At 39.9% G+C, this 11,476-nt stretch overlaps 1 protein-coding gene and 1 non-coding gene across 4 annotated transcripts; both read right to left on the bottom strand.

The window, feature by feature from the left end:
• Positions 1-354: 354 nt before the first annotated feature.
• Positions 355-9,748, bottom strand: sat2a.1 (spermidine/spermine N1-acetyltransferase family member 2a, tandem duplicate 1). 3 transcript variants are annotated; one of them, XM_017473237.3, is made up of 7 exons: positions 9,523-9,748; positions 5,438-5,489; positions 5,240-5,323; positions 1,632-1,733; positions 1,254-1,294; positions 911-1,091; positions 355-780 (listed from the first exon to the last, which is right to left on the bottom strand). In XM_017473237.3, exons 1-6 carry the CDS (start codon positions 9,583-9,585, stop codon positions 918-920), a joined length of 516 nt encoding a protein of 171 aa, XP_017328726.1. In that variant the 5' UTR covers positions 9,586-9,748; the 3' UTR covers positions 355-780; positions 911-917. The 3 variants fall into 3 exon arrangements, with proteins under 3 accessions (XP_017328726.1, XP_017328728.1, XP_053537350.1); XM_017473239.3 differs by lacking the exon at positions 9,523-9,748 and adding an exon at positions 6,331-7,330; XM_053681375.1 differs by lacking the exon at positions 9,523-9,748 and adding an exon at positions 6,331-7,332 and having other exon boundaries at positions 355-1,091.
• Positions 2,558-2,659, bottom strand: LOC124628380 (U6 spliceosomal RNA). The gene has a single exon (XR_006982876.1). It is a non-coding gene; the product is annotated as a U6 spliceosomal RNA (small nuclear RNA).
• Positions 9,749-11,476: the final 1,728 nt, after the last annotated feature.

Here is an 11,476-nt window from a genome sequence, read left to right as displayed (position 1 = left end):
GTGTGTGATTGTGTGCCCTGCGATGGATTGGCACCCTGTCCAGGGTGTACCCCACCTTGTGCCCGATGCTCCCTGGGATAGGCTACAGGTTCATTGTGACCCTGAAAAGGGTAAGCGGTATAGAAGATGGATGGATGGATGTTTCCCCACTGATATAAGAGCAAACAGTGATCAGTCATGTGAAAAGATAAAGATGAGGCTGGTGTGTAAATGTGGAGAGTACCTTAGATGATAAGACAGAGACTGGTGTTGATGATGCTGATAATCAAAGTAAATGATTACTCATTTATCACTGTAAACGTCCCCCCCCCCCCCCCCCCCCCCCCCCACCTTCAGTTTTGGGGCAAGCAGACCTTCAAATGCTATAACTTTATTTCTGATTGAGATAAATCCAAAACAGAAATATCATTTACTTCAGGAAAATGTCCAAATTTGACCATGTGTAGGGTTTTAGCAGACTGCCACAGTTATCTCATTTGGATGTCAAATAATGATTTATTTATTTATTACATGTGATAATTTACTATAAACAAATAACACAATTTGAGTCAGCATTTTAGCATGTAAAACTATCCTATGGTTAATCTAAAACTGTTTTAGCATCCCCTGATCAACAGATATTCCAGAATTAAAACAGGAAGTGTCTACACACATAACATTGATTGCACAGGTAGATTTTGACCTGCTATGGCATTACTGCCTGTCAAACCTACTCCATTACCGCTTTTCCTTCAGCTTTACCACCATGATTAATGTGACCAAATCCAAGCCCCACTGGCACTGTTAAAACACACAAAGTCAAGTTTCATATCAATACAAGTATTTTGCTTCCATCAATGTGGGAGCAATAAATTCTAGCTCACTCAACTGGATTTTAGTTAGGGATGGAAGGAAGGAATCGGAAATGAACCTGAAATTTAGCAATCTCTATTAGCCATCCTTTGAAAGACATCCCCATTGCAGCTCATGCAATGGTAACCCAGGTCAGAGGTCAAATCCACACAGCCCTGCTTCCGGTAAAAGTCCAGCGCTGTCTTGTTCCAGTTCACCACAGTAAAACTGAGGTTAGTGCAGCCAGCGGCTTGTCCTAGCTTTTATAGTCACAACCCAAAATCAACAATACCAGAAAATTTATATGAGAATTATGCACATTCTTTTTGAATACACAGATTAATTTGATTTCTTAAAAGATGCTGCATTCAGTTCAACTTATCTCATTTCTAAATACCAGAAAATATTCATACATCCCTCACCTGTGCAACTTTGCTCATCAATGCCTTGCCAATACCCTTTCCTGAATGAGATGCAAACATGGACATGAATTTAAAAAAAAATTATTAATAAAAAAAAAGGGCTTCCATTATAAAATATGTTTCAATTTAATGTGTTTTCTCAGTAGGAAATGCATCAGCATTATTCTCCTATGATAACTGACCATACTGTATGCTACAGACACTATGGATACACTGTTAGGAAAGAAAGGGCATCTTAAGGATTGTTTGGGTGGTTAATGTTTCTGACTTTATTACTTTCAGCCTTTACTGACGGAGAAAATGGAAAAAGTTTTTTAAGAAAATTTAAGATGGTGTAAAATGTTTATATATTCAAAGCAGTAAAAGTAGCACAATTACCTCTGAACTCTGGCATCACATACAAGTCCACCATGTATACATCTCGGCCTTTCCATGTGCTATAAGTGAAGGAGTACACAGAATACCCTATTTTTGTATGACCTGAAAGAGACATACACATTCTGCAATGACTGGAATGTCTTTTTTCATGTGGCTTTAATAGGTACTTGCAAATTAAATGCATTCCTAGAAAAAATGATTTGTCCCTCTAGTTTAAAAGTCTTTAAAGGTTTGATTTCAATCCTACAGCAGAGGGGTTCTCTTTTCCAAGACAGTTCCAAGTAAAGAACCCTTGAATAATCATTTACAAAGTTTACCTGTATTCTCTCTGTGAAATAAATAAGAAGGCAAATAAGCAAACAAGTACAGTGGATATAAAAAGTTTACACACCCCTGTTAAAATTGCATGCTTTTGTGATGTAAAAAAATGAAACCATAACCAGTCATGTTAGATCTTCTTTTCTTTTTTTGTAATACAGCACCGGTTTTGGTATTTTTGGGTAACAGTCTAGCAATTTAGCACATTTTGATTTGGCAACTTTATTTTTCATTTTATTCCACTCTTCCAAAAATACTCCAAATCTTTCCAGACATTATTGTGAGGGGATCTCCTGTTTACAACCATCTTCAAGCCATTCCACAGTTTTGGTGCTGGGCTCTGACTGGGCCATTCCAAAACTTCCAAAAGTCATTCCTTTGTTGACTTGGATTTGTGCTATTCAGCTGTCTAACAGAGGCCTGCAGGTTTCCATGGTTCCTCTATCTTGACTAGAGGGTTGTGAACAGAAGCAACCCCATTGCATGATGCTGTCCCCACCATGTTTCACCGCTGGTATGGTGTTCTTTGAGTGATAAGCTCTTTTGTGACTTTTGGAGGGAAGTCCTATTCTTGGTGATGTCACTGTGGTGCCCCATTTTCTCCAATTGTTGATGCAGTCCTCTACACAATTTTGTGTGTCAACATTGGGTAGGGGCTATGCTAATCTTCTCTGTATCATTCCAATTTTAGCATATGTGCTTTACAGTATTCCATGGTACATCTATTGTTTTGAATATTCTTTTATATCCCTCTCCTGATTGATAACTTTCAACAATGTGATCGCAGATGTGCCTGGTAAGCTCTTTGCAGACCATGGCTTCAGAATTCAATTCAATTCAATTCAATTTTATTTGTATAGCGCTTTTTACAATAGACATTGTCTCAAAGCAGCTTTACAGAAATATCAACATGGTATACAGATATTAAAGGTGCGAATTTATCCCAACTGAGCAAGCCACTGAGTGGCGACGGTGGCAAGGAAAAACTCCCTAAGATGTTTTAAGAGGAAGAAACCTTGAGAGGAACCCGACTCAGAAGGGAACCCATCCTCATCTGGGTAACAACAGATATTGTGAAAAAGTTCATTATGGATTTATATGAAGTCTGTATGGCGTTAAGAGCAGCCGTAGTCCCAGCAGTCTGGAATTAAAGAAGATTTGAGCTCCATCCAGAGGCAGAAAGGATCTGGATCTCTAGTATCTCCATAAATTCGTGTGGGGCTCGGCGAAAGGAGAGAGGGAGAAAAAAGATAATTATGACTGCGAAGTAGTAGAAAGAATCTCGTCAGGGTAGGCTTGAGTAAACAAATATGTTTTAAGCTTAGACTTAAACACTGAGACTGTGTCTGAGTCCCGAACACTAATAGGAAGACTGTTCCATAACTGTGGGGCTCTATAAGAGAAAGCTCTTCCCCCTGCTGTAGCCTTCACTATTCGAGGTACCGTCAGATAGCCTGCATCTTTTGATCTAAGTAGGCGTGGCGGATCATATAAAACCAAAAGGTCGCTTAGATATTGTGGCGTGAGACCATTTAGTGCTTTATAGGTTAATAAAAGTATTTTATAATTAATGCGAGATTTTACTGGGAGCCTATGCAGTATTGATAATATCGGTGTGATATGGTCGTATCTTCTAGTTCTAGGTAGGACTCTAGCAGCTGCATTCTGGACTAATTGGAGCTTATTTATATTCCTACTGGAACATCCAGACAGTATGGCATTACAGTAATCTAATCTAGAGGTGACGAATGCATGAACTAGTATTTCCGCATCATGTAGTGACAATATGTTTCTTATTTTAGAAATATTTCTGAGATGAAAGAAGGCTATCCTAGTAATATTATCTACATGAGCATCAAATGATAGGCTGGAGTCAATAATCACTCCAAGGTCTTTAACTGCTGCACATGATGAAACAGAAAGACCATCCAGAGTAACCATGTGATCAGAAAGAATACTTCTAGCTAAACGTGGGCCTAATAAAAGTATTTCTGTTTTATCAGAATTAAGTAGAAGGAAGTTAATTAACATCCAATGTCTAATGTCCTTTACACAATCCTCAACTTTACTAAGCTTCTGTCTGTCCTCTGGCTTCGCTGAAACATACAACTGTGTATCATCAGCATAACAGTGGAAGCTAATTCCATGTTTACGAATAATTTGACCTAGGGGTAGCATATATAAAGTAAAGAGCAGTGGGCCTAAAACAGAACCCTGTGGAACTCCAAAAGTAACCTCAGTACGCATGGAGAATTCACAATTTACATCTACGAACTGATAACGATCGGTCAGATAAGACCTGAGCCAGGAGAGGACTGTTCCCTTAATACCAACAACATTTTCTAATCTATCAAGAAGAATAGTGTGATCTATAGTATCAAAAGCTGCACTAAGGTCGAGTAACACAAGCAGCGAGACACAACCCTGATCGTAAGTCAGTAGAAGGTCATTTACTACTTTAACTAACGCTGTCTCTGTGCTATGATGAGGTCTAAATCCTGACTGATACATTTCATGAATGTTATTCCTATCTAAGTACGAGCATAACTGCTTTGCTACAACCTTTTCTAAAATCTTAGAGATGAAGGGGAGATTTGATATTGGTCTATAGTTGGACAATTGAGACGGGTCAAGATCAGGTTTTTTAATCAAGGGTTTAATAACTGCTAATTTAAGTGATTTAGGTACATAGCCAGTGCTTAGGGAAGAATTGATTATATTTAGAAGTGGTTCAATTACTCCTGGACCAATCTGTTTAAACAAACATGTAGGTACGGGATCTAGTATGCAAGTTGATGAATTGGCTGAAGTCAGATGAAACCAAGATGGTGTCCAGAAATCCTACAGAAACAGTTGATCTTTATTTGGGGTCAATCAGAATCACTTCATTGATGACAGGTGTATAATATTTACTATTGTAAACAAGTTTATGTGTGATTGGTTAATTCTGAGCACAGTCACATGCCCCATTATAAAAGGGTGTGCACACTTTTTCATTTATTTGATTTCATACATATTATTTGCTATTTATTTTTCACTTGACTTGTTTGTTGCTATATCTTAATTTTAAAGTTGAATATTTGTTCCAATCACAAAAACCTGCAAATTTATATCCACTATATGCAAGTAAGTAATAAATAAGCAAATAAATAAACAAACACAAACAAACAAACAAATAAAAGCAACATCATTGAGGAAACCAGGTTTTACTATTAAGCACTGTATCTGAAAATTAACAGTGAGAGTGCCTGGACAGCACCTTTGATCATGTCACATAGTATATTTCTCACCATCTTTGGTCTTGTGCTGTTCTGGAACCTCAGCGATTATTGCATGGAAAAATGGGTTTTGAGAGAATCCATCCTGCTCTATGTCTACAGTGAGGAATAAACAGAATTTCATTAAATACATGCGAATATTGCCTTCAATTGTATCTATATTTCTACTATCCCAAAACAGTTTAACAATAAACATTTGATGTAATATACCTTTTTGTGTAATTGTGACCTGATCTGTAATTTTCTCATACTCTGTCAGTTCCTGTATGAGGTACAAACAAAATAAATCAACTAAAAAACAAATATAAATAAAAGGCTAACTACTGCATATGCACTGCTGTGCACCAAAACATATTTGGTTTCTTGACTGCAGTCCTGGGGATCAACTATCCTGTATAGATTGATTTGCTTTCCACTCCCCAACAGGAGATAAATGGTAAATAAATTACCTATATAAATTCAGAGCATGTGTTCATTACTGGTCCTAATTTTGCTTTTGTTTTTATTACCATAAACCAAGTGGAATAAGCAAACTGCATTTTTTATATTGATTCACTGAATTTACTTTTCCATTGTTTGGCACCCTGTCCAGGGTATACCCCGCCTTGTGCTCGATGCTCCCTGGGATAGGCTCCAGGTTTCCCCGTGACCCTGAAAAGGATAAGGGGTATAGAAGATGGATGGATGGATGCACTTTTCCATTGTTTTTAGTGCCTGAACCAAAAGGCATAGTACAGAACTGGTGCAACAAAATTATTTTCATAGACCATTAAACTATCAAAATTACCTATTTTTTTCTGAAAATGGTACATTTCCTCATGTTCTGTTGTGAAAAACATATGGGTTTGAGATTTGCAAGTCATAGTGTCCCAACTTTTTTGGAATTGGGGTTGTTCATGGCAAATTTTACACATGATTTGATAGTTTATTTTATTAAATATCAAAAATCTAAAAGGTGTGCATCATAGATGACATCATCAGATCCGATCTGACCGATCCGACTGTGAATTGACCAGAATGATACAATACAGCATAAAACTGTCATACCGGTTAAAAAGATAGCAGTAATTAATTTATGGTGAATACGAGCCGCAGTCACTTACTGACATCATGCGCATGATGTCCTTACAATCCTCAAGTTTGGCGGCACGAGTCGCGAAGTCCATTTCAGCTCAAGTTGTAAACACATTGACAAACGCACACAGTCTTTAACTTCACCTCATAACACGTTTTGACATTAAGCAAGACATATGAATGTTACCGGTTGATCCGGTTCCCTCATTCATCGATAAAAACCGGCCCTGACCGTTTATGCACATTTAATGTTAACAAAAGCTTCTCTGGTGTTCTCAGTAATAGTTGGTTTCTGAAACACTTTTAAATTACCAACAGTACACATAATTTGGTATATTAGTTAAAATGTGTATATGTGTGTATAATACAGTATTAACATATGTATTAGAACATAATGAATTGACGACTTTTTAATTTTAATTTACAGACAGATTGGAGGAAAATACATTTATTTGCATGTTTCTTACAGGAGTTGGAAGGATGTAGACCTCAGTTATATATTCTTATCGATAGATGGCATCTTCGAGCTAAAAAAGCACACCTTAAAGTTGTTGCTCTTTATGAAATCCACCGTTCCCTTTCAAAGGGAACTCCATGTTGCGTTTAGCATAACACTATGGGAGCACCATTGCGCATGACCGGCATCTGAAGCTTGTGTAAAATCATGCCTATTTATAGGCCTGCTGTGATCAGGTGACGTGGTAATTAAGCGAGTCACGTGATATATATATATTTGGCACCTGTGAAAGGCGCTATCAGCCTTATTATCTTCAGCGAGACTACATGTCGGTTATTTGTGTAAAGAAACAAAAAGATGCATTTCCTCTCTATCTTTTCTTAAAATCTCTTTACTTTTCTATCCCTTTAAAAAAAGAGAAGAAAAAATGAGCGGGAGAAAACAATATGAGTGATAGAATTCAGGAAGTGTGTTATGTCTTGCTCCCGTTTCATCACGGGGAGTAGTGTACACTTTCTGTGTGAAGTGTCTAGGAATGGAGCATGCCATGGCAGTCCTTGAGAGGTTTGACTGTGCGCATTGTAACACCTTAAATTATGCAGCTCCATTCACAACTCGCTCTCTTCTCGAAGCCGAAGCGAGTTGGGCTTCAGAGCTTCACGGATCTGGGCCAGCCGCTGCCGAGGCAGCTAGCTGCCTCAGGTCCAGGGGATCTCTTATGATCTGGAAGAGGAGCCAGAGACGAGCGCTGCTCTATCTCTTGCTCTGTTTTCCGTGTCCGGCTCTCCGCTGGATTTTGGAGCTCGCGTTGAGACTCCTCCTTCTGCTATGGAAAGCCAAAAACACACACACAAAAATAATTGTAATAATTCCTCTCTGACTCTGAGGAGCGAGAAGGATGTGCTAAAAACTGAGAGTAGCATATAAAGAGCTGCTTGAAGTGATTACCAAGTGTGAATGAGCTTTTTTCTCCCCAGTGAAAGTAAATCCCTCACACTGCAGAAAACTCCCCTTTGTTCCAGAAGTGCATGACAAAATATCAGGCTTCTGGGGGAAAACCATGCATAAGCCGTATTTATAAACCCACGATGTTGGATTATTTGGCCATTGTGGGGAATGAACGGCATGGCTATGTAGCTATGCTGAAGGAGGAGGAGGCGCTTGCGAGCTACCGCTCTCCATCGATGGTAGGTAATTTAAGGGGGCTGGCTTTGCCATCCCAGCCACGGTGTAAGGCCATCATGGCATTGGTGGGCAAGGCCTATGCAGTAGTAGTCTTGCTTATGGGTCACTGCAGACAATGACAGTGTTGCAGGCCTACCAAGCAGACCTGCTGAGTGAGCTCGACATATGGCGGAATTCAGCCAGTTCCTTCCCTGTTGTGTCGAGTTCACCCCGGCATCCACTGAAATTGCAACTTATAACGACTTCTCCAGTTTTAAAATTATTCAACCCCCTGAATAGAATCCCTCACAACAGCACAAATATGCAAAACATGTGTTTTTTCAAGCACACCTGACACAACTAATCAAGGGCTTCATTAGTTGCATCAGGTGTGCTTGAGCTGGAACACATGAAATACCTGAACTGACTGGGGGTAGAAAAAATATTAAATTTCTGGACGGGGCAGAAAAAGGAAGTTGTAAACCGCTGCAACCAGATTTCTGTGAAGGCCTGTTGTGGAAAAACCCTGGAGTGACTGCAAAAGACCTGCAGCAGGACTTGCTGGGGACAGGCACTGAGGTTTCAGTGACCACGGCATGTACTAAACGCAGAAGGTTTCCATGCCAGAACTCCAAGCTGTGCATCTTGTATGCAGCAGGTCATAACAGTGAAAGGGTGCTCTACTAAGTACTAAAGATGCTTTCCATGAAGGGATTAAATAATTTGAAACTGGAGAAATCATGTTAAGTTGCATTTTCAGTTGAATTTTCAGGTCATTACAAACAGCTGAAAGTCTGTACATTTTGACAAGAACCCTGATTTGTAATGGGGGTTGTATTTCCTCAAATGTAGAACTAATACTCATGTCACTGAAATTCACTACACACATTACCACCATTACATTATTACCATAATATTTAGAGACCAGCTTAGGCTGACAAAGACCTGCAGGCTCCTATGACCTGTTAATCCTGTTAGAAAACCATCAAATCCGAGAAAATCTTAGAAAGTGCACAGTGTGCGAGCTGACATCTTAGTGCTAAATATAGCAGTGTGCGTGCACTAATTGAACAGCACCACCACACACACACACACACACACACACACACACAGAGCTCATTTGGTAGAGAAATTCATGTCACAGCTACATATGATTTGACAGTTTATTTTAATAAATATCAAACATCTAAAAGGTGTGCGGTATAGCTGACACCTTCATGAATACTATATAGTTGGTTGTATGACTGTAATTCATTCCCTTCAAATGCTATTGAAGTTAGAAACATGTATACCACTGTCGTATGTAACTTTAAAGACGGTCCCTTAATATGCGAATGTCTGCAAATATCAAACGTCAAAAAGTGGCCAACTTTATGCCAGTGCTTTACTGACTCTGAGCAGAAAAACAGGCAGTGTGAGAGCATCTCACATTCATATGAATAGGAACAGTGCCTCATCAGATCCGATCTGACCGATCCGACTGTGAATTGACCAGAATGATACAATACAGCATAAAACTGTCATACCGGTTAAAAAGATAAGCAGTAATAAAAGATAAGCAGTAATTAATTTATGGTGAATACGAGCCGCAGTCACTTACTGACATCATGCGCATGATGTCCTTACAATCCTCAAGTGTGGCGGCACGAATCGCGAAGTCCATTTCAGCTCAAGTTGCAAACACACTGACAAACACACACAGTTTTTAACTTCACTTCATAACATGTTTTGTTATTAAGCAAAACATATGAATAAGTAAAGGTCACACTGGTTGATCCGGTTCCCTCATTCAGTGATAAAAACCGGCTCTGCCTGTTTATGTACATTTAACGTTAACAAAAGCTTCTCTAGTGTTCTCAGTAATAGTTGGTGCATATGGATATATGTGTATGTATATATACATACACATATACAGTATCTCATAAAAGTGAGTACACCCCTCACATTTTTGTAAATATTTGATTATATCTTTTCATGTGACAACACTGAAGAAATGACACTTTGCTACAATGTAAAGTAGTGAGTGTACAGCTTGTATAACAGTGTAAATTTGCTTTCCCCTCAAAATAACTCAACACACAGCCATTAATGTCTAAACTGCTGACAACAAAAGTGAGTACACCCCTAAGTGAAAATGTCCAAATTGGGCCCAATTAGCCATTTTCCCTCCCCGGTGTCATGTGACTTGTTAGTGTTACAAGGTCTCAGGTGTGAATATGGAGCAGGTGTGTTAAATTTGGTGTCATCGCTCTCACACTCCCTAATACTGGTCACTGGAAGTCCAACATGGCACCTCATGGCAAAGAACTCTCTGAGGAACTGAACAAAAGAATTGTTGCTCTACATAAAGATGGCCTAGGCTATAAGAAGACTGCCAAGACCCTGACACTGAGCTGCAGCACGGTGGCCAAGACCATACAGCGGTTTAACAGGACAGGTTCCACTCAGAACAGGCCTCGCCATGGTCGAACAAAGAAGTTGAGTGCATGTGCTCAGCGTCATATCCAGAGGTTGTCTTTGGGAAATAGACGTATGAGTGCTGCCAGCATTGCTGCAGAGGTTGAAGGGGTGGGGGGTCAGCCTGTCAGTGCTCAGACCATACACCGCACACTGCATCAAATTGGTCTGCATGGCTATCGTCCCAGAAGGAAGCCTCTTCTAAAGATGATGCACAAGAAAGCACGCAAACAGTTTGCTGAAGACAAGCAGACTAAGGGCATGGATTACTGGAACAATGTCCTGTTGTCTGATGAGGCCAAGATAAACTTATTTGGTTCAGATGGTGTCAAGCGTGTGTGGCGGCAACTTGATGAGGAGTACAAAGACAAGCGTGTTTTGCCTACAGTCAAACATGGTGGTGGGAGTGTCATGGTCTGGGACTGCATGAGTGCGGCCGGCACTGGGGAGCTACAGTTCATTGAGGGAACCATGAATGCCAACATGTACTGTGACATACTGAAGCAGAGCATGATCCCAGCATGTATTGCAGCATCATGATGAACCCAAACACACCTCCAAGACGACCACAGACCTGCTGAGTGAGCTCGACATATGGCGGAATTCAGCCAGTTCCTTCCCTGTTGTGTCGAGTTCACCCCGGCATCCACTGAAATTGCAACTTATAACGACTTCTCCAGTTTTAAAATTATTCAACCCCCTGAATAGAATCCCTCACAACAGCACAAATATGCAAAACATGTGTTTTTTCAAGCACACCTGACACAACTAATCAAGGGCTTCATTAGTTGCATCAGGTGTGCTTGAGCTGGAACACATGAAATACCTGAACTGACTGGGGGTAGAAAAAATATTAAATTTCTGGACGGGGCAGAAAAAGGAAGTTGTAAACCGCTGCAACCAGATTTCTGTGAAGGCCTGTTGTGGAAAAACCCTGGAGTGACTGCAAAAGACCTGCAGCAGGACTTGCTGGGGACAGGCACTGAGGTTTCAGTGACCACGGCATGTACTAAACGCAGAAGGTTTCCATGCCAGAACTCCAAGCTGTGCATCTTGTATGCAGCAGGTCATAACAGTGAAAGGGTGCTCTACTAAGT

The sequence above is a fragment of the Ictalurus punctatus genome, chromosome 7 (genome assembly GCF_001660625.3).
Source record: "Ictalurus punctatus breed USDA103 chromosome 7, Coco_2.0, whole genome shotgun sequence".
Taxonomy (NCBI): domain Eukaryota; kingdom Metazoa; phylum Chordata; class Actinopteri; order Siluriformes; family Ictaluridae; genus Ictalurus; species Ictalurus punctatus.
The sequence above is the reverse complement of the archived record's forward strand: the minus strand, read 5'-3'. Positions and strand labels throughout refer to the sequence as shown.